The 27,025-nt window shown below is 43.6% G+C and overlaps 1 protein-coding gene across 1 annotated transcript; it reads right to left on the bottom strand.

Annotated features, from left to right (window-relative positions):
* Positions 1-8,881: 8,881 nt before the first annotated feature.
* Positions 8,882-25,889, bottom strand: LOC133108233 (sodium- and chloride-dependent GABA transporter 2-like). The gene is made up of 13 exons (XM_061217704.1): positions 25,811-25,889; positions 23,645-23,785; positions 20,131-20,212; positions 19,649-19,781; positions 19,252-19,386; positions 19,010-19,113; positions 18,672-18,796; positions 17,840-17,952; positions 17,348-17,485; positions 16,926-17,028; positions 15,907-16,007; positions 15,059-15,229; positions 8,882-9,022 (listed from the first exon to the last, which is right to left on the bottom strand). The coding sequence occupies exons 1-13, from the start codon at positions 25,872-25,874 to the stop codon at positions 8,882-8,884; spliced, it is 1,551 nt and encodes a 516-aa protein (XP_061073688.1). The 5' UTR covers positions 25,875-25,889.
* Positions 25,890-27,025: the final 1,136 nt, after the last annotated feature.

The following is a 27,025-nucleotide window of genomic DNA, read 5'->3' on the forward strand; positions in this document are numbered from 1 at the left end:
TGGGCAGACTACACCGGGTGTAGGGCGTGCCTATGCGTTGACGAACGCACCGGTCCGGGACCGGAGATCTCGTAAGGCCTTAAAGACTCATTTCAGGTTGGTACCTTTCTGTAATTGTTAAAATGGGGAATAGTTGCGGGAAGGAGTTAAATGTGGGCTCTGATCAATTTACAGGGCCCCTAAGAACAATGTGGAACCAACACGGACCATCAGCCGTGGAAGGTTTAAAAATTTGGCAAGAGCATGGGTTTCCTTTAAATGGCACATTTTCAACACAGAGGTTAGAGGATGTTAGAAAAAATATGGAAAGTTGTACTAAGAAAAGACATTTTTGTAAAAAAAAGGAATTAAGGGGATTTGAGTTATGGGAACGAGAGGCACGTGAAAGGCAGGCGAGACAACAAAGAAATAATGATAAAAAAGGGGAAACTCAGCCTCCGTCGTATTTTCCAGCTGGGGCGAGTGGGAAAAGCACACCCTGTTTATATCCCTCACTAACCATGTTAAAACATTCCGAGGTTGACACGGACCTGGACTGCCCGGTGCCCCGTCCACCTCCTCACGCACCTCCACCGCACCAGCCAGCCCCGGTCCCCAACACCCCGACGAGACCGCCTGCTCCAGCCCTGACTCTGCCATCGCCACCACGCCTACAGACTCCTGGAAGAGGGACCCCTCAGCCACCAACTTTGACACCCTCCACGGGCCACACCAGATCGGGATTACAGTATCAGCCACGGAAAAACTACCCGTGTGCAATACCAAACTGTCAGTTCCCTGCCACAGGAACTGCAGCAGACAGAGCCCCTGTCTGTGCCTCACACACCGCAGAGGCACGGGAACGCCAGTATGGATTAAAAGACATTCCAGAAGGAGAATGGAATAAAGAACCATATCAGGGTGATCCCGAAGGGTGGTATGGACCTAAACCTGATGATCCTCCCCGCCCCCAGCTGACAATGGGACAGTTTCCGATGGTAGAATGTCCGGACCCCCATCAACCAGGGCAGGTACAATTGGTGTACCGACCCTATACTAGGGACGAACTAAGGGCAATCTGCTCGGAACTACCGAACCCAAGTCATACCGGGGGAGAAACTTTCTATGACAAATTGATGGAAATAATACAGTGTGCTAAACCAAGCAGTAATGATCTGGAAGGCATCATGCGCATGCATTTGGGCACCAGGTGGGGAAAGGTGAGAGACAGAGCTGGAGTACCGGGCGACGGAGGGCAAGTGGCTGCCTTCGACCCTACCGTCATCTATAACCCAGCAGCAGGATCCCCATATGGCTTACAGACTGCGGCTTTGAGGGCAGCTCTCACACATGTTTTTCCCACTCACCTGGATACAGGTAAACTGGCCAGAACTGTGCAGAAACCCGAAGAAACAGTGGAAGAATATGAAGACAGGCTGCAGAGTGTTATGGAACTGCATGGAGGATTGCCGAAGCCCCAACCATTCCCGGGAGTGCAAAACACACCATACGAGTCGTATCTCAGTCAACACTTTATGAACGGGCTGAGACCCAGCCTACGGGCAGCGATACAACAGACTCTTGTGGGATGGCAGCATGCCCGCCTGGATGACCTACGACGCCCATGCACATCATGCCGAAAATAATGAAAGAGAAAAAAAAGAAAAAAACAACAAAAAACATCAGATGCAAATGGTACAAGTAACTGACCTCCAACTCAAACAGCTGAAGAGTCAGCAGCCAGCTAGAGGAAGAGGCAGAGGACGTGGAAGTGGGAGAGGAAGAGGGGCTGGGAGAAGCAGCGACAGAAACGGCCCTTGTTATGTCAGCGGAGAAGAAGGACATTGGGCACGAGACTGTCCCAGGAAATACAAAGGGCAGGGCGGAGGAGACCAAAGACTGGGCGAAAGAGGCGAGCAAGAATGGCAACACGCTCCACGGGGCCGGGGCACAGTGAATCATCCTGATCAGTTTGACGAACAAGATTGAAGGTGCGAGGGGAAAGGTGGATGGAGCATGCGGCAGACGGGTGAGTCCACATTAATGTTGATAAAATGCAAACCAGGAGATTTACCTAATTGGACATTAAAAGTAAATGGGAAAGACATGACCTTTATGGTCGATTCTGGGGCCGGGGTGTCGGTAATAAGTAAGAATGCATGGAAAGGGGCGCAGCCAGCAATGTCTGGAAGAGGCTTAAATACCGTGAATGCGGGGGGGGGTACTGTATATGAAAATTTCACTGAGCCGCTGCCTACCGTTAGTGAAAACACTGCTACCCATCATTCTTTCTTATTTTCCGAAACATGTCCAGTAAACCTATTAGGAAGAGATTTAATTCGACTTTTTAATATTTGTATAATTGGTACAAACGGAGAAATGGTTGTTACACAAGGGACAAAGCCCGTTAAAAATAAAAAATGGATTTATGCATGGGGGATCACAGAGCCACCAACAGCTGCATGTCTAAAGAACGAAGCAATACATAGGAGAAGGAGATATTGCAAGGCACCAGGGGATGAAATGTCATCAGACAAATTGCATGTAACAATGAGGGTAACAGAGCAGGAAGATTGGGGGTTCTTGGGTAAGCTTGGAGATGGCAAAGTGTATATAGGAGATCTCTATATGGGGCCACAAGCTACAGCATTTTCTGTAAATTTGACAGAGGAGCAAAAATCGCTGTTTTGTGTGCCAGGAAGTGTTCCACATATTTCGATTGAAAAGAATTCTGATTGGGCATGGGAAGACCTGGGCCCTTGGATGGCTCAGTGTCAGAACACCAAAGATTGGGAAAACAAAGGGTGGGGCCAATATTCACCCTCCCTTCAGGTACGTTGAGTCTCAATAAGAGAATACATACCTGTTTTTCCGCAATTGTTAAAAGGAGGGAAAGGCCCTACAACGGGCACCTCCATTTTCCTCAATGCCTCGGAAAAGGAAACACTCCTGACACAGGTCCCAGAAAAACTCTGGACCACAAATACAGCATCAGCGGGATTACTGGCAGGTGCCAAACCGCTGGAAGTCTCCCCAAAGTCATCTTACAGGCCATGCAAACGTCAATATCCTCTTCGACCAGAGGCCGAGGAGGGTATTACGCCAGTGTTTGAAGAACTATTAAAAGAAGGAATTATTGTGCCGTGTACAGGTTCCCCATGTAACACGCCTATACTGCCAGTACGAAAGCCTGATGGAACTTGGCGATTTGTACAAGATTTGAGGGCAGTAAATTCGGCTATAATTCCTAGAGCCCCTGTGGTGCCTAACCCCGCTACTATTATGTCCCAGATCCCGGGTGAAGCATGCTGGTTTACTGTGATCGATCTAGCAAATGCATTTTTCAGTATTCCTGTAGCTCAGGAATCGCAACCATGGTTTGCATTTACATTTCGAGGGAAACAATATACGTGGACTCGAATGCCACAGGGCTACGTTGAAAGCCCTGCTGTATACTCTGCCGCACTAAGTGAATGTTTGGAAGGATTCACTTTTCCCCAAGGAAGCACATTGGTGCAATATGTTGATGATTTATTGATCTGTTCAGAAACAGAACAAGATTGCACTGCAGACACTGTTGCGCTTCTCACATTCCTAGCAGAAACTGGGAATAAAGTGAAAAAGGCAAAATTACAATTGATACAAGAAACAGTGCGATATCTAGGTCATGACATTTCTAAAGACGGCCGTTCGTTGGGCTTAGAGAGAATCGAAGCGATTCTCAAAGTACCCAAACCACAGACTAAAACTCAGATGATGTCTTTTTTAGGCATGACAGGATACTGCAGATCCTGGATCATGGATTATGCGCAAAGAACGCAACCTTTGCAGGATATAATACATGGTAAAGGGTTAGGGTCACATGACCCCTTAGAATGGACTGAGGCAGCAGAAGCTGCATTTTTAGATTTAAAAGGGCAATTACAAATAGCCCCTACATTAGGAACACCAAATATGGACAAAGATTTTACTCTGACGGTACAAGAGAAGGGCGGATATATGTCCGCTGTCCTGCTCCAGGAGCATGGAGGTAAACAACGACCTGTCGGGTATTACTCGACGAGACTGGACTCAGTAATCCGGGGACTTCCCGCCTGCATGCGAGCAGTTGCAGCGGCTGCTGCGGCTGTAGAAGCCACCTGTGCTTTAGTGGCTTATCGACAGCTCACTGTCCTGGTTCCGCATGCTGTGGCAGAAATACTGCTGAAACAAAAAACCGCTCACCTTTCAGCTTCGCGCATGCTCCACTACCAACATGTATTAACAACCCTACCTAATGTTGTTGTGAAACGATGCACTGTTTTAAATCCCGCTACTCTTCTTCCCACAGAAGCAGATGGAGAAGCACATGACTGTGTTGCTGTTTTGGAGGAAGTCCTCACCCCCAGACCAGACCTAAAAACAGAACCCATGCCGAATACGGATATTGAATTTTTCGTAGACGGATCCGCTTCAAAGGATCCCACAACCGGTGAAAATCATGTGGGCTATGCAATAGTAACCGAACATGCGGTACAAGAGTCCGCCCGGCTACCGGGTCACCTTTCTGCCCAAGCTGCAGAATTGTTCGCCCTTACCCGAGCGTGTCATTTGGCAAAAGGTAAAGTTGTAACAATTTACACAGACAGCAGATATGCATTTGGAGTGGTACATGATTTCGGTGCAATTTGGAAACACAGAGGATTTCTCACCAGTGCGGGAAAACCCATTCAGAATGGACCCCTGGTCAGAAATCTTCTGGACGCCATCATGCTGCCCAGATCTGTGGCAGTTTGCAAATGCACTGCACACACTGGGGACAGTACACCCGTGGCTAGAGGAAATGCAGCAGCTGATGCGGCTGCTAAGGCAGCAGCATATGCCCCTGTGAAAACGACCCTCCAAATGTTGAATGAACAAAAAGACCCACAGCTCACAATACAAGAGAGTCAGGAAATGGCTACTGCCACAGAGAAGGCAAAATGGAAAAACAAAGGGTCAAAGGTCGATGGTCTGTGGGTGGGGAAAGCCTCAGGTAAACCTTTTCTACCACAATGTTTGGTTCCATACTACCTGAAATTGACACATGGAAAGACCCATGTGTCAAAAGGAGGGATGGTGGCAGAAATGGAACAATATTGGGACCTCAGCACATGTGCATTCAAAAGTCACTCACAAAATTTTTGTTCCAGATGCATTGTGTGTGCAACACACAACGCCGGAGTAGCAGTAAAAACGGAACCAGGTGCTCAACCACCAGCACAAGAGCCGTTTGAGTACTTAATGATGGATTTCATTGAACTAACCCCTTGCAGAGGCCAAAAATATTGTTTGGTGATCATTGATATGTTTTCAAAATGGATTGAAATTTTTCCTTGCAGACATGCAGATGCAACAACGGTGGCGAAAGCACTTATTAGGGAAATCATTCCCAGGTGGGGAATACCGAAACGAATATCCTCAGATCGAGGTTCACATTTCTATAACAATTTGATGAAAGCATTGACCGAATTTTTCTCCATTGACATGCGATTCCACTGCGCTTATCACCCGGCCAGTGCAGGAGCAGTGGAAAGAGCAAATGGAGTGGTCAAAAACAAATTGACAAAAACAATGGCGGAGACAGGGCTGGATTGGATAACAGCTCTGCCCATAGTCATGTTGTCCATGAGGTCAGCGGTAAGTAAGACGACAGGATTGTCGCCCCACGAGGTCATCACGGGGAGACCCATGAGGACCCCCGTGGGGCCCCCAATTGCCGGGACAGACCTAGCCCTAGTAGATGATCAAATGGTTCAATATTGTGTGGAATTGAATAAGGCACTGCGATTTGTCTCAAAGCAGGTGAAAGCAGCACAACCGGCCGTACGTGACGAACCTGGCCATCAGCTGAAACCAGGAGACTGGGTGGTGGTGAAAGACTTCCAGAGGAAGAGGTGGTGCGAACCCAGGTGGCGTGGACCGTTCCAGATCCTGCTCACCACTCCGACGGCTGTTCGAGTAGCTGAGCGCACTTCCTGGATACACGCCAGTCATTGCAAGCTGTACAAACGAGGGGGATGCCTGTGACGAGCCATAGGCTGTCTTTGATGAGCAAAGCAGACAAATGTTTTTAATTTTTATTTTTTTATTTTTCTCTTTGAATATGTTATCATTTATATGATAAAAGGAGGGATTGTGGGAGAAAAATATAATGTAGTACAATGTAACCTCGGATATATGTATCCAGATATGTACAATGCATATAGTTAGAAAACTGCTTAAAAGAATATTGTGCTTGTGACAGATAACCAGCAAAAATGTAAGGGAGGGGTGAGTGCTCTGCCACAGCTTACGTCATATGGGCATATGTGCAGGGGATAAAGCAGAACACACTTCCATTGTTGGGTGCGCTCATGTGCTTGTTATGATAAAAAATAATGAGGAGGAATCGCACCCGAGGTCGGTTCCTCCTTACCTAGACTAAGGAGGAACCACGGATGATAAATATAACCTTGAAGATACTGTAGCAGTGGGCTAATTGCAACACAAATGTTATATGACTTAAGGAGCAGATGTGGGCCTAGGAGTACAACGCGTGGGAAAAATACTGAGACACTGTCTGAAGATGATTGGCTTTCACAGTAATGTATTCATGTGATAACTTAGGATGTGTAATGGCATAAGAATAGACACCCTGTCTGCTAAAATCCAGAGTGTTTTCTCACATTGGTGTGAGGCATTCTCCGTGCTTTGTTATAGGGTTAATAAAGCTTGTATTATTGAAACTCTCCTTGCTGTGAAAGAACTGGGTTCTTTTAAATGGGAAAGGTTGCTTGCAAGAAGTCTCTCCTAAATCAAGGGGAATTTTCCCCGACAAGGGTCAGACAGGTAAACACAGCAGCTCCTTTGTTAGATGTGGATGATGACAAGTGATAAAGAAAGTTCAGAGGGGGAGCATACTGTGGAGACAGGGTGAAGTACATCTATTGCCAATTCACTTTGTTCCAGAAGGGCTAGATTACCAAAAGCAACTAAATCATTCGGGACAAAAATCGCACCAACAATTACACACAGAGTTTGTTTGTAAGTGGAACACATAATCCTGTTAATGGGGCCATCACATATGAATGTGGAGATCAGCAGGTTGATTGAGTTACTGACCTGACTGCCATTGTGCAAGTGCTACAGTGAATGCACTCACCAAGTGACAAAGACTGTTGTAAATTATTACAATCGGTTACCATTCCGTTAGAATTTGTACAGGGTCGTGGAAATTGAAGGTTAAGATTAAGGTTAATAAGCAAAGCTGTGGGTTATTGTGTTATTGCTGACATGAAATTCAGTTTGTACCTTAGGAGGGACAGAATCCCACTGATTTTCTTGGACCATTTGTCGGTGTGTACAATCGCAGCAGACATAAAGTGGCCAGAGCACTACTGGCAGGTGATGACCAATTTTCTGGAGTTTAGTAAACATTAAGTTAAAGATTGTGTTTCCCCTACCTGCCACCATTTATTATTACAGTTTAATAGGGAATTGAGTGCACAGCCAACCAGACGGCACATAGGCAGAGAGATCCAGGACTGTCTAACAGCATTGAATGAGTCTTAACTGAGTTCATCCCCCAAACAGAGCCTTAGGAAAGGATTGCTCTGCAAACACCGAATACGTGTCAGGCCAAATTTCATTGTTCTGACTGTACAACACTCTTAATAAATAAACCTATTCTGTAACTTGTGATTGTCTGCCTGTGACAGGCCAGTATCACTGGTGCATTCTGAGTCATCTCACAGGACTTTTTTATGTAATGAGAGGTGTGAATAGCTCCCTGGGTCTGCCTTATGCCAGTCTACACTGCTCAGATAAGAAAAATCAATCTGAAAAATCTGAAAAATCAGTCTGAGAAAGTCACTGATAGTAATGAAGAAATAATTTTGTTGTACATTTGTACATTACACTCTTTATTTAAAAAAAGTAGGGAATGTTGGAAAACATGGGAGCCAATTTCAGTACAGTCAACCCCCACTGAAGTATATCACCTTGTAGTAGGCCAATTTACAACCTTATCTAGCCCCTAATCTAGTCCAATGTATTTATTTGATCAGTGCCTCTGTGCTATATCCTCTAACCCCTCCATCAGTCAATTCCCCACACCTTGTTTCTCTCCCTTACCAAAATGAGGACTGTAGGAATTACAGGAGGAAAATGCATATAAGGAGAATAACCTCATACCTACTCACAAATATGGAGGTGGGTCATTGATTTTTTAGAAATGTTTTGCTGCCAGCGGTCCAGGTCACTATTTAAGTATCAGGCTTCAGAACAATGAACCCAGCGCGAACCCACAGGAGTTCCAATCAAAGTCTTTATTAACTCTGGCAAGCAGGTATAGAGCCAACTAGGCAGTTCTTAAACGATAATAGAGGCAGAAGTTTGGTAAAGAAGCAGACAGATATAACAAAGAAAAACATAGTCATGGTCACAGACAGAAGGTTGATAACAGTAAGGCAGTCCAAACAGGCAGATAAACAGAAGCAAAATCCAAAAGCACAAGCCGCTAATCCAAACAGAGTCCAAACACAGTGGGTCAAACACGAACACGAAGGGAAATGCAAAAGGCAGTGGTCGGAAACAAAAGGGGTCAGGACACGAGAAGATGAGACAGGAAAAATACTGGAGGGAATGGCAGGAGCACATTACAATCTGGCAACAAATGAACAAAACAGACAGGTATATACACAGGTATATACCGAGCACTTTATTAGGTATTTATTAGACTTCTACTGCTGTAGCCTATCCACTTAAAGTTATGATGCGTTGTGTGTTCAGAGATGCTCTTCTGCATACCACTGTTGGTTATTTGTGTTACTGTAAAGCCATACCTGAGAAGAACTACCCTCTAGAATCAGTAATCTAGATCATGATTTTCAAATGCACACTTTTAACACTTCAATTTCCACTTTTGTGTTGGTAAGCACCTGAACTCTCTTTCAACACTAGCAGAAACTGCATTCCCTCGCTCTGCCATTTGCTTCCGGGTCAGGGGCAGGTCATCATCAGGGTGACACAGATGAGACAATCGCTGTCGGCAGAAAAATAATAACGGTATGGATCCTGATGCGCAACGTCAGAGGAGAATGGAGATATAGAGATATGAAATAGAGATATGAAGAGATATGAAATGTAACTACTCCATAAATAACAATGCCAATATTGAAAATTACATTTAATTAAAAAAAGAGAAACCCCAGAGATATTGCTTGAATGACCCCTTTCTGCACAGCTGTGGAGACACGGGATCCAGGCCTCATCTGTCTGTCAAAAGTGCATGTCCTGAACTTATGATTACCATAAATTGACGCCCCAAAAATACCTTACAAGGACCACAGAATTACATTTCAGGCAATTTAAACAGATGAAAAAACTTTGCTTCGTGCTGTGTAGCCTATATATGATCTGATTTTTTAAATATTATAATATGACGAGGTGTGCTACAGCTACTTTGTAACAGCTCGTCTTTGCAAACATTAAAATGTTTCGTAACTCTGTCTCAGGTTCTACATATTATGGAACAGGTTATAAAATTATTTCACTGTCCCCACTGTCCCATTTTTTTGCCTTTGCTTCCTTGACGTCTTTTATATCGTCACATCCGTACCCTATTCCCACTGGTAAATCCCATGAGGTTGGCACCCGAGGGGACTCTCTGGAAGTCTGCCTGAGCTTGATGAATTTGGCAGCCAAACATTTACATTGTCATTTGGCTGATGCTTTTATCCAAAGCAACTTTCAGAGATAATTTGCCCAAACCAGTTTACTAATCTCATTGGCAACATTGTTTCATGTGAATTCACACGCAGAACATGCTTTACAATATGACAGTATGTTTAATGTCATGCAGGAACAAAAACTTTGCGTTGCCTTTTAGTTGACGGTTTGCTGTTTACGATGTGTGCCTCCATGGGTGCTGCCATTGTTGTGTGAGTTCAAACAACCGCTCCTTGTGAAGTCGCGGAAGCTGGATTTGCCCCAAGTTCACAAGTAGAAATTCTGACTTTGAGTGACGTTCTATTGCACTTTTCCTAGTAGAAGGTCGACTTCCGAGTTGTCTGGAACGCAGCATAAAAGGTTAAGTTAGGAAGATGACATGTAGGCCTACACAGCCTACGTAAGCCACCTGGGCAGCAGAAATTACTGTGACTTTTGTAAGCAAGGTTACTGTCGGTGAATGATAGATAGAAAGGAAAAGAAATTGCTTTATTGATCCCCGGAGGGAAATTGAATAACACGCTATCATTGTAAGAAGAGCATTTTGAAGGGAACATGTTTGCAAGGCTATTTTTATCAGCGTCTTCGGGCGCCTCCTAGATTGTACAAGCAACGCCACAAGCAATCATGACCAAAAATATATATGGCATTTCAGTCCATTGTTTATGTTTTTGTTTACATTTACAGGGATCAAAACAATCAATTCAAGAGCCATTTAAAACATTAAAACCATAGGTCAGGGGTATTCAACTTCAGAAGCCCTGTGGGCCACATGTAAATCTGGTTTAAATACACAGGGGAATGAGACAACCTATGGGTATGGGAGTGAGAGCGGTCTAACAAGTAGACAGCAGGCGAGACACATGAAAGGGCAATCATACAATAATAATGGAGGAACGAAGACTCGGGACTGGATTCACATGGACTCACATGTAATACAAACGGCTCCGGATTAGGGAGTAGACAATCGCACAGACTTAAGGAATGTAGTTATAGAGAACAGGTGCGAACACTTTGCAGAATTAAAGCCTGATTTATACTTCTGTGTTGAGTCTATGCGGAGGCTACGGCGTAGGCCCTACGCCATGGAGAACATTTATACTTGTGCATTGGGGCGTCTGCGTCGCCAAAACGCAAATTTTTGTTGTCATTATATCCTATAATCATTTGCGATTAACTATATGGATCTTACTTCCGTTAAATTAATGCCGGCTGAAAACAGCGGTGGAGTTCACAAAGCACTGTAAAAGAGCTTGTCCATAAGTGCAAGTACACAACAAGCTCAACATTTACTTTATAAACAACATTTTAATTGCTTAACACACTGAAATAACGTATGTAATGTTTAAGTCTCCGTGAGTTAGCCAGCTAAATTGCTTGTAATTACGCATCACGTAGCTAATCACTTTACTTTCAAGCCTTTAAAGTGCTTCTCAATTACATGCTGCAAACACACATCCAAAGTCGCCTTTTTTTCAGGAGAGATGTCTAATCAGGCAACGAGGCATCAAGTCAACTGATTGCATAATGCAATGCTACCAAGCGGACCAATCACAGTTCTTACGGTCCGCGTCACTGCGAAACGTAGTTAGATTTCTGGGGAGGTGTGCGTCAAGCTACACTGTAGCCTCCATGTAGACTCAGAAGAAGTAGAAATCAGGCTTAAGGCAGGCAATCAGAGATAGAACAGGGAGGTGGAGCTTCAGAGCAGTGCAGAAATAGGGAGAATGTTAATATGTTAGTTACATGATACCCAAAACTAGTGAAGGTGAGTTTGCTATTAACACACACATATATTTGTGTGTTAATATCATTAGTACTGTACAAATTCGATGTTAGTCGGGATTAGTAGATTAGTAGATTAGTGCAATCTACAAACATGAATGGAGAGAAAGCGGGAAGCAAATAAATCGAGATTCGTGAAAACACCTAAAGAGTGAATCACCCAGACAGGGTAGTGACTTGGGCTCAGAACTAAGTAAAGACACAGACATCACAGGGGAAGACGAGTGCAATGAACAATGAATGTAAACGGAAAACAGGCATGAATATGAAATATAATAAAGTTACAAAAACACAGATCCTGATCACTTACTCACACTCTCACTCATACTCACACTTCCATTCTTGTAGCAGAGGTATGGGAACCTCCACACGTTTCCCAGCCCCACTATGTTCCCTGCCACTGCCAGGAGGAACTCCACCTTACTCCCCCACTGCCCCCTCTCCTCCAATGGCCTTTCTGCGGTCTCCCTCTCCTTCTTCATCCCTTCTGCTGTCCGTTCCATACTCTCTGATTATGTTCTCTGTCTAGACACAGTGAGCTGAGATCAAACAGAGGCTGATGTTTTACTGGAACTGCTGACTGACAGACACCTCCTTACACGTGCATAGTGTACCTGAGATACTGGGCCAAGTTGTATAAATATGTATAAAAGATTATGTATAAAAGTGAGCCAATCAAAAACTTTATTTTCACTTTTTATTTTGACTGTGTAAAGGCTACATACGGAAATTTTCATGTTCTACCATGCAAATGAAAAGTGCCTTACAGCAAAATACTATAATGACAACTGACTTTTCATGCATCTTTATAAATCAGGATCCTATTATAAGGGAAATCTCTGGATAAAAAATACCTCTCACCAAGAACCTTGCTTTGCATACTTTAACCTTCCTTTCACATTGTTAATACTGAATACTTCCCGGGGAATGTTCTGTTCTTCCTTGCTTCTTCATCTTTGTCAGGAATTTGACATTGTTTGGGTTGATTGCCTCTCACAGTGTATGTATAGGTATGTTGCTGACCCCCAAATATCACAATCTCTTCAGTTTTCTTCAGTCATGGTACTCTACCAACCTTCCTTGCTTCCTTTGGAGAGGTGACACTATCCTATCCTCCAAACTGTCAATAATGTTCATTATTTTCTTGAACGTCGGCAGTGCAGATATAGCCTATCACAATATGCAATAAAATGAAAGTGCTGTTTATTGTGGTTTGCAATAACAAACTGTATTCTGTGCAGTGACTGTGAAACATTGTTCATATACTCCATGTTATTTATTTGGAGCTTGATAGCTCCATGAATCGTGGATGTTTCTACACTGTTCAACAATCATTTTTCAGATTTGGTGTTTATTGTGTTTTGCAATTAAATTCTTCAAATATTTAAGTGGGCGGCACGGATGGTGCAGTGGGTAGCACTGCCGCCTCACGGCAAGGAGGTCCTGGGTTTGAATCCCCGTCGGCCGGGGCCTCTATGTGCGGAGTTTGCATGTTCTCCCTGTGTCTGTGTGGGTTTCCTCCGGGTACTCCGGTTTCCTCCCACAGTCCAAAGACATGCAGGTTAGGCTGATTGGAGAGTCTAAATTGCCCGTGGGTATGAGTGTGTAAGTGAATGGTGTGTGTGCCCTGCGATGGACTGGCGACCTGTCCAGGGTGTATTCCTGCCTTTCGCCCAATGTATGCTGGGATAGGCTCCAGCCCCCCCACGACCCTGTTCAGGATAAGCGGGTTCAGATAATGAATGGATGGATGGATGGATGGAAATATTTAAGTGTCCTTTTATATACTTACTGCATAGTTTACAACATCAGTTTACTTGTGAAATACGTTTTTGATCAGATTGACCCAACCCTCCTCCTCCTTTTGTTACAGCACACTAAGGACGTAGTACACTACTCACCGTCCTGCAGCAGGATTGTGATCAGCTGTTGATAATGTTGATGAGTCGGCTGGGCTGAGGATCCCGCTTGTGATACAAATTGTTGCCCTTAAGCTGGGTATACACTGTGATTTCTGCCACGATTCTGCAGTCGGGGGCACTACAGTCATTAATCAAACTTGCACAAAGCTTGGTTTATAACCTCTTTAGAGCAAGCTAAGCTGCAATATGGCTGAATAAACAGCCAATGCAAATTGAAATGGGCATGCCTTATTTCATAAATGCAAATAACTTCGAGCAGAAAAGATGGGATTCTCACAAAACTGGAAATAGATCTGGTTCTACTGTGTGAATAGGTGGTGCTATTACAGGGAAACATGTGAAAATTGCTATAACTAATGAACCAAGTTATTAAGTAACTTAAAATTGTGTATTTTGTGTCTTGGCCACAGGTCCAGACAGGCAATATATGAGACAATATACAATATATACAACAATATATGAAAAAAACATGGCCGGCATCAGCCAAGAATGCAGCACTTATTAGATCGAGTTAACATGGTTAACATGTGTCTTGTTTTATTTTAAAGTTCTTAAAGACGTACAATATATTGGAGCTTATCTAGTCTTTACGAGCACCTGCCATTGATGCTCTGGGAACAGGGGAAGGCACGCTGGGTCAGGACTGTGTTGTTGTACTTATACATTGTGCATATACTTATGCATTGTTAAAATGCATAGGCCTATATTCTGCAATCCACATGCACATACAAATATGCAGCTGTTTATTAGTAATTAGCAACAATGAGACATTGTCAGGTGCTGCTTGCAGCTATATTCATTATTCTGATTGTATGCCTCTTAGAGAAAGGGCTCATCAGAGTGCAAAGGGTTAATTTCATTTCTTGTTTTTTTCTTTCCAAATGTGTTACTGAACTTTGAGTGTTGGGAAGCAAAATCAGGTGTGTTACCAGGATGTAACCCATTAAAAAATACTAAACAAATCTGCAAAATTAATTAGTTGGTCTTCAACTCTTCCATTTCTGTGGCAGTAGTCGCAAGCGCTCGCTCAGCCATTTGCTTCCGGGTCAGGGGGAGGTCATCACCAGGGTGACACAGATCAGACCATCTCTGTCAGCAGAAAAATAATAATGGTAGGGATCTTGCTAAGCAAGTGTTTTATAAAATATACATATGAAATGTAATTACTATTACATAATAATACCACTGATCTGTAAAATACTTCCACCTATTGTTTGGATCTGCTTCTAGGTCCATTCAGCACCAAACCAAAACAATAACATAGCATACTCATCATATATTTAAGAAAAAATACAAAATATTTTTTCTAGCATAAGCTATCAGTAGATAAGACTGATAGTGTGCTGCCTAGGTAGGAGTAAGAATGGAAACAGACTACAGAATGGAAACAGACTCTACACTATTTTTCACTACATATTGTACAGGACAGACAGCTCTATCCACACCCACCTGCCTTGAATTTGGCTCATTGCATATCTACTGATGTTGTGAGTGTGTGTGTGTGTGTGTGTGTGTGTGTGTGTGTGTGTGTGTGTGTGTGTGTTTGTGTGCAATTCGGTAAAACACCCTGGGTAAGGGGGTGGGACAGTAAAAACAAGGCTAGCTTTCTGCACAGCTGTGGAGACAAGGGATCCAGGCCTCACCTGTCTGAGAGTGCCAGTGCTGATGGAGAGCTTGACCAGACTCCACCCCGGCACCAGTACAACAGAGGAGAGGGCCAGCAGCCAGCCCAGCATGTACGCCCAGTCTGGAAACACATACCAGCGGTTAAAGGTCAGGGGCTGGTACTTCACCACAGAGAAGATGAAGGATCCCTACGGGAGAGGAGGAAGAGTGGAAGGTTTAATACATGTTACAAACATACTGCCATTGTGTCATAGAAGTAGAAATAACATGAAATTGAGTTCAGTTATTGAAACTGGGTCACACAGTTATGCAGTCAAAAACACTCAGTGACCAGTTTATTATTTCCTAGACCTTTCATTTTTACTTATTGATCATCTACTGTCATAACCCATCCACACCCAAAGTTTGACATGCTGTGCATTCAGACTCAGCATGGGGCCCCTTCAATTATACAACTCAGCAGGCTTAGCCTCTCCAGAGTTCACAGGAATTCAAATTTCCGGTCTGCCCTGTACTCACAGACTGGAGGACTTAATGGAGTAGCCTGCATGTACAAACTATAATAATAATCCCACTTTTAAGATGAGAGCAGGAAAACGTAACCTATGATCTGTCTACAAATGCCCAGTTTACATATGACATTTTCTTTACACATGTGAATGTTAGCTTTCCTATGCACAACACATCTTGTTTGTGAGTTCTGCTATTCTCATTCATGCAAATTAATGTGACTAAAATTTGCAGTTTTATTCAATCTGAAATGCAACATGTTTGAGTTGTGCAATGATGAGGTTGTCCTGTAATACGTGAGTCAGGCAGATGCTCTGTCTCTAGACATCCCACAGTGGGGGTGAGTCAAACTCACCAGGGTCACCAGTGGGGTGAAGTAGAGCCAGCAGAGCTTAAAGATGAGGCTGGGCCGTTCCCCGGTCATGTCCTCGATCACATCCATCATGCGCTCCGCCCCTGCTCCAGGGCAAACAAGTGTAGTGTTGTGTATAAAGGGAAACTCAACTGAGGAACAAAATAAGATGAAATACCAGGGAATGGAAAATTGCATTTTCCTTTGTTATTCACATGGCTCTCTGGCTTAAAGCACAACGCTTGATTTTACGCTCAATATTATTATGAGAGTAAAACAATATTCATGTTCCCGGGTTACTTTCCTAAATGTTTTTATTCATTTTCATACACCTACGATAATAAGTACTTTGCTAACTTGTAGGATTGCTATTTATTTATTCATTTATTTATAACAAAGTCATAATTAATTCTGATAACATTTTAAAAAGGTTTGCAACATAGTCTAATTGACCGTAACTTCTTTGCGGCCCCCATAGGTCAAAATTGTCACCAAATGTAATGCCATCACGTAATTCTGCCTGCTGCATGTAATATGAGCTCCATTGCTGAACATTTGTAGCGCTTTTTAAAGCTTTATTACAATATTCAACTGAGGGTGCAAAATATTAATCTAAGGGTTTTTTGCACCCCCTGTAGAACTGGGCCTGCCATCTAAGTGTCAACGCTTTTTTCTTATTGGCTATTGACAGGCCAAGGTAAAAAAAAATTTAATCATGGTCTTAATTTTTTAAGTAGGCTATGCATTTCTCTGCCGTGATGTACATATTTAGAATTTCATAAATTTCATATATTTAAAAAAAAGTAATTTTAGATAGGCAACTATTTTCATTATCATCATCTGTACATTACGAGTACTCTGTATCGGTTCTTGTTCATAACCCATTCCCATTTGGTGCCATTATTTTCTTTTTTATTTCCATGCAGTGTTGGATTGGAAAGGTACAGTTTGTTGTTTGCGCAGTAATGTGTTAATACAGCGAGCTATCTTCCTAAATCCATTGAGCAAAGTCCTGCACTCACCAAACAGCCAGCCCATGGGCAGAACTTCAAACACACACAGGAAGAACATACAGGCCCCATTAAAGGCATAGTAGTCGAAGAGCTGGAACACATACATCCCCCCCTGTTGGACAGAACGGGAAATGACAAGAGCAGATATAGGAAAATAAGGTCAGGAAGAGACTGAGATGTGTGCTTTGTGTGAGATCTGGAATTGTGGATATGATTAGTATCATGCAATATTCTTTCATATGGCCTGTAGTCTTGAACAAGGAAATTAAACCGGACTACTTCTATCATCATGCATTATTAAAAATTGGTAGTAATTAAGATATTATCTTTGTAATCTGTACGCCAAAGGAGTCTGTAATGAGGGAAATTAATAGAAAATAGTGTCTATTTGAATGTATTTCTATCTATTTCTATCCCAGCTGTCTTCTCACCTGTGTGACCATCACCAGCTGCAAGACGAAGCAGGTGAGGCAGAAGAGCAGGAGGAAGATCTCTCTGCGCCCAGCCCTCCGGAGTACTTTGGGAAACAGGTCTGTCACCGACGTCATCACCACCTCCATCATCACAAACTTAAAAACAGACAGACAGCCCAGGGTTCACCAGAGAGAGGCAGGGAGAGAAAAGGAGAGCGAGGGAAGAGAAGAAAATGAAAGGAAAGGAGAAAAAATCGCTCACGCAATTCTTCCTCTGAAAATGATGATTCATAATTAACTATGAACTGTGGCACCGTTAGCTTGGCAAGTGCTGGGCTCTCTTGTAACCCAGCATGATGCCTTGCTTGCTCAGCACAGCTTTCCTTCATGACGAGCAAGAACCAAACTGGAAGGATCTAGAAGTAAACATGGCCACAGACATTAGTAGTGGCAGCAGTATCACAGACTCAGCAGCCAGGAGAGGCGAGCCACAGCCAGGAAACTGATTACCTGAGTGTCCAGGCCCAACAGGATGATCATAATGAAGAAGCAGGCGGCCCACAGCTGAGATAGGGGCATCATTGCTACTGCTTGGGGGTACGCAATGAATGCCAGACCAGGTCCTGGGAGCAGGGAGCAGGGGAGAACATGGGAAAGAGAGACAGGAGGAGATTGAAGGACAAAGAACGATTTGGAGAAAAAAAAAAAATACAATGCTTACTCTTCTCCGGCTGTCTGTCCCAAATTTTCTGTTTCCCTGAAATGGGAGAATGTATACAAACGTGCTGAAATGTCTACATGGTGTATAGACTAAGTGTATAAATACTCTGAGAAAGTTGAGAATGTGCACTCTAACCACATGTGAATTGCTTGATTACAAAGGTGCAGAGTACAGAGTAATATGTCCTTGTCCCAGGTGTTATGGAGCACATCGTATATTTTGCCACCCAGCTTGGGGCTGTACCAAATGCTCACCCAAATCTGGAATACACAACTGTCAGCCGCATTGCGTGCAGAAGGCACCGTGCGGATTTGGGAGAGCTGGGACATCCATGACACCTGCAGTCATACAAGCGACCGGCGGGGCTTGGCCAAGAGTGATTAACTGTGGATCCCTCCCCGATGGACCCCGCTCATCCCCTGGGAAATGCGGGAGCCAACTGTGTGTCACCCTGTGCAACTACCGGGCACAGTCGACACGGGTCACGGCCTGGATTCAATGCAAAGCCATGAGGCTCAGTCATGCACCCCAGTGGAATCATCCAACCAGCAGCTCGTTTTGTTGTATTTTTATATATTTGTTACATCTTCATAATTTGTTTTGACATACTGCACAAAGTACCTGATTCTGCCACTTCTGCGATGGGGACACCCTGCTCATGTGCCATGAACCCCAGCACAGAAAAGACCACAAATCCTGCCACCAGGCTGGTCCCACTGTTCAGCAGACACAGCCATAAACTGTCCCTGTAGAAACACCATCAGGAGGCTAAACATTCTCTGACCAGCCCTCATTTTTGCATTTAGTTTCTTCCAAGGTGAAGGAAATTAAGTGTTCACTGCTAAGTGGCATGCAGGATGTGTGTTGGTATCTGAGTATTACACTGGACAGAGCTGCATATTTATGGTTAAGAACCTGACTGTTTTCCTCTGCGTTTCTGCCCGAAGCTTGGGCCTTACTTGTAGCAGTTGTTGTTATAGGTGTTGTAGCTACCCAGCACAGTCAGAGTACCCACTCCAACACTGTAGGAGAAGAAGATCTGAGATCCTGCCTCCATCCACACCTGCAGTGACATCACAAACGTTTAACATATTGGATGTTGCTTAACAAATTCATTTGTTCCCTGGCTGGGTGAAATTAGGAAAGAGACATTTTACTGTGACAAGGTGATGGGGTGCAGCTGGTGTTATGGAGTACTTACCTGTGGGTCTGCCAGGCGGGAGGGGTCAGGGTACAGGTAGAACTCCACCCCCTGCAGAGCTCCAGGTAGAGTTAGCCCTCGTATCAACAACACCAAAAGCATCAGGTATGGGAATGTAGCTGTGAAATAAACTGCCTGATGGAAGAGAGAGAGAAAGAGAGAGAGAAATGCTGGTTCATTTCTATGGAGAAATATTATGAATAAATTCATAAAAAAGTATGAAAAAATAAATACAAAATGTCAGTCTGGTTGATACTGTATGTCCCTGTTTGAGTCTGTTAAATTCCACACCTGTCACAACGTGTTAAGCCTTTTACTTAGTTGGTCTCAATCTTCTGAGAGGGACCTTGTTTAAGGAAATTCTTTACTTTTATCTGTCAGTAAATCCGGGACAGACCTTGCCTGTAGACTTCACCCCCTTCCAGATGCAGAAGTAGCAGATGACCCACATAGTGATGAGGCACAGGAGCAGCTCCCACCTCACGCTGCCCACCTCCTCAATGCCCCCCGAGATCAGCAGCACACGTCTCCTGGGAGGGGGGAAGAGAGGGAAAGAAAGAAGGAACAAGAAAATGAAGGACAGAAAGCAGTTATTATTGTGCAAGCATAAATGTGAAAAGGTGAAACTAGGCCAATGTGCTCCATCCGCACATATACTTGCAAGCTATACCCTTACACATCACCTAATTTATTAATCTTAGCAGACAATATTATCCAGAACAATTAATACAATTTACAGACATTTACACAACTGGATATTTTCAGAAGCAATTCAGGCTAAGTACCTTTGATTTGAACCCACAATCTCTGGTTTCCCAGTTCTATAACCCCGAATGCTGTAGGAGGTGCAGCCCTACAGATGTCAGTCTGCAGACTTACTCCCAAAACTCGATGGCTGCAGAAGATGAGTTGTTGGTCCAGTTTGCAGTGAGGTTTTGATTGGAGAAGTCCACACAGTGATCTGAAGCACAGAGAGTAACCTTTCCTAAATCATCAAAACAGACTCAATGCTCACCACTGCAGGCAATTTGAAGGTTCCATACCTAATCTCCCATACTGAAGAGTGGTTACAGTTAGCTATACTATGGGCTTTCTTTTAACTGGACATACCATTTAGTACCATGCTTTGACAGACCGTTTTTCATACTACAATGGCTCGAGCACAAGGTAATTTGTTTATTCCAAGTATAAAAGATAAGAGTTACGAGGATAGACTTAGGATGCTTAATCTCTTTAAGTTTAGTAAAAGGAGGTTTAAGGGGGATTTGATTGAGGCATTTAAATTCATTAAAGAGATTAACAAAGTGAATTATAGGGGATTCTTCTGGTTGAGTTCGGTTAGCAGAACGAGAGGGCACAAATGGAAATTGGCCGAACGAAATTCACAGTAAATCCATCGGAAATGCATTTCCACAAATAATGTGGGATTTAGAGAAGAAAAAATGAAAGCGGAAATGAAAGCGCACGATTGTAAAGAGTGCTTTGTGCGTTTATTCATTCATTCGTTTGTATTTTATTTTGATTTGAGAGGCAAAATTATTTTAATAAGCCAACTGAATGTTGTAATTATTCATATCATATAAAAACGCAACAGAATTCAACATGAAAATGGGTGATGTTTCATTCCAGTAAACCTGATTAATTATTGGTTAAGTGGGGTATAATATAAATTCAATAAAACACGTAAAAAGTTTGCTATAAATAGGGCGTTGCCTGCTTAGGCCGTCTGGCCTCTCTATCCATTACTTTGGCCTATTAGAAGATTTGGGGCATGGTGTAGCCTACTTCGGAAAAAGCGCATATTCAAATACCAAGTCAATTGGTAAGGCTCGCAGAAGAAACAATGAACACTAAAGGCGAGTTCTCGTTCAAACATCATGGTATAGAAGTGGCATGGCATGTGGGCCATGCTTGCCTGAGTGACATCCAGAGCTGGATGGACAACCACTATATAAAGCTCAACCCAGGCAAGACTGAAATGATATTCATCCCTGCTAATACCTCTCCCCACCTGGATCTCTCCATTTCCCTTGGGGATACCACACTCACGCCATCACCCAGTGCAAGGAACCTTGGCGTGGTGATGGACAGCAGACTGTCACTTTCCGAGAACATTGCAGCGGTGACCCGGTCATGCAGGTTCTTCCTATACAACATACGGAGAATCCGCCCCTTTCTCACCCCCTACTCGACCCAGCTCCTGGTCCAAGCGATGGTTCTGTCCCGCCTGGACTACTGCAATTCCCTCTTGGCTGGCCTCCCAGCGTCCGCCATCAGACCCCTCCAACTTATCCAGAATGCAGCAGCTCGTCTGGTCTTCAACCTTCCCAAATACTCACACGTCACCCCCCTGGTTACTTCCCTCCACTGGCTGCCTGTCATGGCTCGCATCAAATTCAAAACATTGGTGCTAGCCTTCCAAGCAGCTAAGGGGTCTTCCCTAGCTTACCTACAAAAAATCATCAGACCCTAAACCCCTGCCAGACCTCTTCGTTCAGCCTCCACAGGCCGCTTGGAACCCCCTCTCTGAACCTCTACCTCACGCTCACGACTACTGTCTATTCGGTCAATCCGATATGACGTGAAGGCAGCATTAGACTCTGTTTACATTACGTTTAAATGTACTGCTTTAATAATTAAAGCATGGCTTACTTCCAGAAAATGGTCAGGTGCTTTCCGTCCTCAGCTTCTTGTGGACTGGCACAGAGTAGTGAAAATATATCGCTCCTTGATAATCCCAGACAGTAATGTCTCTCATTTAATTATATGCCTCCAGTTTTATGTCAAACCATTTTTGTTTTACCTGTTCCACATTATTCCAGTCCTATGTGGCATATACGTAGTTTATGTAGCCTATATAAACAAATGTAGGCCAATTACTACTATTTAGATGTTAGTTTGGATGAAAAGAAGGAAGCCTGCACACTGATATGTTCCTTACACACCTTTATTGTAGACAACATTTTGATCGCAGGGGATCTTCGTCAGTTTTGGCACATCACTTTATGTGTCTCCACCAGGACAATCAGCTTTATTTCCTCATTCATCTTTGAACAGAATAAACTACGGACAATAACGTCGAGTTCAAGTTTAAGTTTATTATAAGAAAACATCATGGCATAGAAGATGTCAGGAGTTCCTGTTTCATGAATCCCGCGCAAATTTTTAGTTTGTTTCCGATCACACATACATTTGCACACAGATTTCCGAAAATATTGATAAATGAGGCCCAGCGAGTGGTCAATGTGCTATGATGTTCGATTCTATTCAGGCACACTCAGGGGTAGGAAAAGGCGATCAGGCTGAATGGCCTGTTCTTGCCATTATGTTATGTTATGTTATTCTACAGTTTGTCTGCACAACATCGGTTTACAGGGTCAAATGCAGTAATTCATCAGTGATATTTATTTTAAACAATTGCAAAATGAGGAGACAATAACGCTGGTCTTCCAGATCATTTCAGAGGTACATACTTCAGTTATAATGATGTAAATTAGCTCATTTGCATACTTGTGAACATTTTTGTAGCAGTCTATAATCTGAACCAAGTAAGATGTTGTTATCATTATTTCACATTCTAAATGAGAAATGAGAAAGGTTTGCAAAGTTCCATGATGATAGGACTACTATGCACTGAGAAAAATGGTTCTTGAGTCCTGTAATAGAGTCCAAAATCTGCTTTTGAAAAAATCGACTCAACGGTAGGAATGGTAAATAATTATACTCATTTCACCATACACATGGCGTAATCATTCAAAAGGTGGTATTATCCTGAAAGTTTAATATTTGAAGGATGATTTGCAGCAGTAAACAGAAAAGTTGGATTTGACTAAAAATGTTTTAGTTGAACAGAACCTTAAACAGTCATGAAAGTCATTATGACACGATTTAGTCTGGTTTGCTGATACATATGACATTACATTACATTATTGGCATTTGGCAGACGCTCTTATCCAGAGCGACGTACAGTTGATTAGACTAAGCAGGAGACAGTCCTCCCCTGGAGCAATGCAGGATTAAGGGCCTTGCTCAAGGGCCCAACGGCTGTGCAGATCTTATTGTGGCTACACCGGGATTAGAACCACCGACCTTGCGTGTCCCTGTCATTTACCTTAACCACTACACTAAAGGCCGCCCTTAGTATTACAGGCTGTCAGCCTGGTGTATTACAGGCTGCCCACATAAATTTATCTGTCAGTAAATTCAATAATTGTGATGTCTATTCCCAACTCTGTTGGTTACTCTGGGGTTATGAGTATTATAACCAGCTCAATGTAGCTTAGAGACAGACTTTGTACCTTTATCTACCATGGATTTTAGCTAAAGAATATGTTGCCTGTATTTCAGCTGTTATTATAGCCAGCCCAGTGTTACACAACATGTCATACTTTACCTGAGTTCCAGGTGTTGGAGCAGCTGGCCCAGGGCAGCTCAGAGCTGAAGGAGAAGTAGAGGTAGAAGAGGGCCCAGGCCAGGATGATGATGTAAGACATGCAGCTGTAAAGCTTGATCAGCTGACCTCCATAGCCAACCCCTGAAACACACATACATACACATACATTCACTTAGCAGCTGGCAATAGCAGTTGTTGGTTTGAAAGCTGCTTTGTGTAGTTTCTGGTTATGAATGCCGGCTGTGGTTTCTTCTCCAAAATTGCTCCCTATTTCCTATATACTCCCTGGTGTAAAATCTAGCTATGACCAGCTTGAAATGCCAGCCACCAGCTGTTTCAAAACCTAGCTTGAGCTGTTTTGTGTACTATTTTGGTCATCAGCCAACTTGGTCTAGTGTCCAAATTCTTAAATCAAAATTGGCATACATTTTAGGGCACTAAAAATGTCCCACAATGTCTAGCAAGCAACCATGGCTACTATCCATCCATCCATTATCTTAACCCGCTTATCCTGAATAGGGTCGCAGGGGGGCTGGAGCCTATCCCAGCATACATTGGGCGAAAAGCAGGAATACACCCTGGACAGGTCGCCAGTCCATCTCAGGGCACACACACCATTCACTCACACACTCATACACTCATACACAATTTAGACTCTCCAATCAGCCTAACGTGCATGTCTTTGGACTGTGGGAGGAAACCGGAGTACCCGGAGGAAACCCACTCAAACACGGGGAGAACATGCAAACTCCGCACAGAGAGGCCCCGGCCGACGTGGATTCGAGCCCAGGACCTCCTTGCTGTGAGGCGGCAGTGCTACCCACCGCACCATCCGTGCCGCCACCATGGCTACTAGAAAGGTGAAAGTTAACCATGATTAATGTTTACAAAGTTTTTTTTTTACTTTAATATACATTAAGCAGTTCCTCCACTACAGTAAGTGGCACAGTTTCCTAGCTAGCGTCTTCTTATAGTTGACATGACTTACAATTCGCCATCTACCATGTCTATTGGTCAAAAGTTCAAATAGCAATCTTCTAAGTGAACTGATGCTTGTTCTTGGGCATTAAGTGATATAATTTGATTTTATATCAAAAGCAGAACCTCTACAGAAGTCTTGATTTATGAACAAGCTAAATGGTCAGTGGTTTTCTAGCGACTGTGTATGAAAAAAAAAATTGCCATTGGCAAAGTTCTTCGTCTACAATATATGCCGTATCCGTCATCTCCTAACGGAGAAAGCCACCCAGCTCCTAGTCCAGGCGCTCGTCATTTCCCGCCTGGATTACTGCAACTCCTTCCTAACTGGTCTCCCAGCTTGTGCCATTAAGCCCATCCAGCTGGTCCAGAATGCTGCAGCCCGCCTGATCACCAGTCAGCCCAGGTCGGCTCATGTTACCCCGCTCCTCATTGGCCTCCACTGGCTTCCTATTGCCGCACGCATCCGATTCAAGGCCCTAGTGTTGGCATTTCAGGCAGCTAAGGGGACTGCCCCACTTTACATACAATCCTTAACACTTAATAGGGATTAGGGGATAGGGATTAGTGAGCCATTTTAGTCAGTCATTTTTCATGACTATTTCTCTGTGTGATTATCCCACTTTCCCTAAGAGCAGTTAAACTCTTGGCTTCAGAGAGCTACATTCTGATGTAGAAGCAATATTGTAATGACAGTCATTCTAAATTACTTGTCCCAGATGAACTTTGGTTTGGGTAATATACACTCACTGAGCACTTTATTTGGTAGACCTGGACACCAGCTTGTTAATGCAAATATTTAATCAGCCAATCATGTGGCAGCAACTAAATGCATAAAAGCATGCAGACGTGGTCAAGAGGTTCACCTGTTTTGCTCACTGAGTGTAGACATTGCAGCAAATTATTAGCTGCCCTGCAAGGATGCTGGACACCCAGAAACAGAAATTGACCTGATCCACATTGGGCTATTCCACACACTTAAAATAGTGCCAGCCTGTAGCATAGTGGTTAAGGTACAGGTCTCCTGCTTAGTCTAATCAACCGTACGTCGCTCTGGATAAGAGCGTCTGCCAAATGCCAATAATGTAATGTAATGTAACACGATGAGCCCCTCAAGCAGCCTAGAGTCACAATTAATAACTATCTCAATTGTTATTAATTTGCCCACAGAGGTTTCTGGCCTCTCACCCTCAGCCAATGGGCACAGTTTCCTCCAGCAGGTGATGGCCCCCTCCTGGGTGTACTGCCCCATGGCAGTCTCCAGCAGGAACAGGGGTATCCCACAGGTCACCGCAAAAACCAGATATGGCACAAGGAACGCTCCTGCAGATACACCCACAATCAAAGGTAACATTTGAGATAAGATCTCACAACAGGTATTTGACCAAAACCAGAGATTGAGTGTGAGTGTCTGTTTCGCTCAGGTTGGGAGCTTTCCATAATGCACTCCAACCTGGTAAGCAACATGGACACAAACAGACAATATTGTAATGTTCCTGTACTTTGTCTGTTTGTTTATTGTTATTCTTTTGTTCATGAATATTTCATATCTGGTTTATTGTGATACATTACAGCCCATTGCATTCGTCATCCCCTGTTATGTCTGTGTCTGTATGTTTTTGAGCCATAGTCACTCCCCTGTCTGCGTGCTGCACTATTCGGGTGGTTTCGGAGATTTCCGGGTTTCAACGATTCCTTCCCAGTCTCGCATTTTCTTACTTCCTGCTTTTTCACTCGTTCATGTTGTATAGCACTAATCGTATTAATAAGAACTAACATTGATATTGTACAGTACTAATTATATTATCAGACTAAATGTCGATGTGTGGTGGCACGGATGGTGCAGTGGGTAGCACTGCTGCCTCACAGCAAAGCTGCCCTGGGTTCGAATCCCCGTCGACCGGGGCCTCTCTGTGTGGAGTTTGCTTGTTCTCCCTGTGTCTGCGTGGGTTTCCTCCGTGTACTCCGGTTTCCTCCCACAGTCCGAAGAAATGCAGGTTAGGCGGATTGGAGACTCTAAATTGACCGTAGGTATGAGTGTGTGACTGAATGGTGTCTGTGCCCTGCGATGGACTGGCGAGCTGTTCAGGGTGTATTCCTGCCTTTCACCCAATGTATGCTGGGATAGGCTCCAGCCCCCTGTGACCCTGTTCAGGATAAGCAGGTTAAGATAATGAATGAATGAATGACTAACTGTTTGTCTAACTAATGAACTAACAGTCACTTTTTTGGGTCATTTAGATTTTAGCACGTAACTAATTTACGAACATTATCTCCCGTTTTAATTCTGCTCTGTAACTCTGCCTCTCTATTCTATCCCTGATTAGTTGCTTAGTTTCAACAAGGTGTTCCCACCAGCCTCTCACTATCACGTCTCCTAACTCTATGCAAATGTCCACTCCC

Source organism: Conger conger, chromosome 13, assembly GCF_963514075.1.
Source record: "Conger conger chromosome 13, fConCon1.1, whole genome shotgun sequence".
NCBI lineage: Eukaryota > Metazoa > Chordata > Actinopteri > Anguilliformes > Congridae > Conger > Conger conger.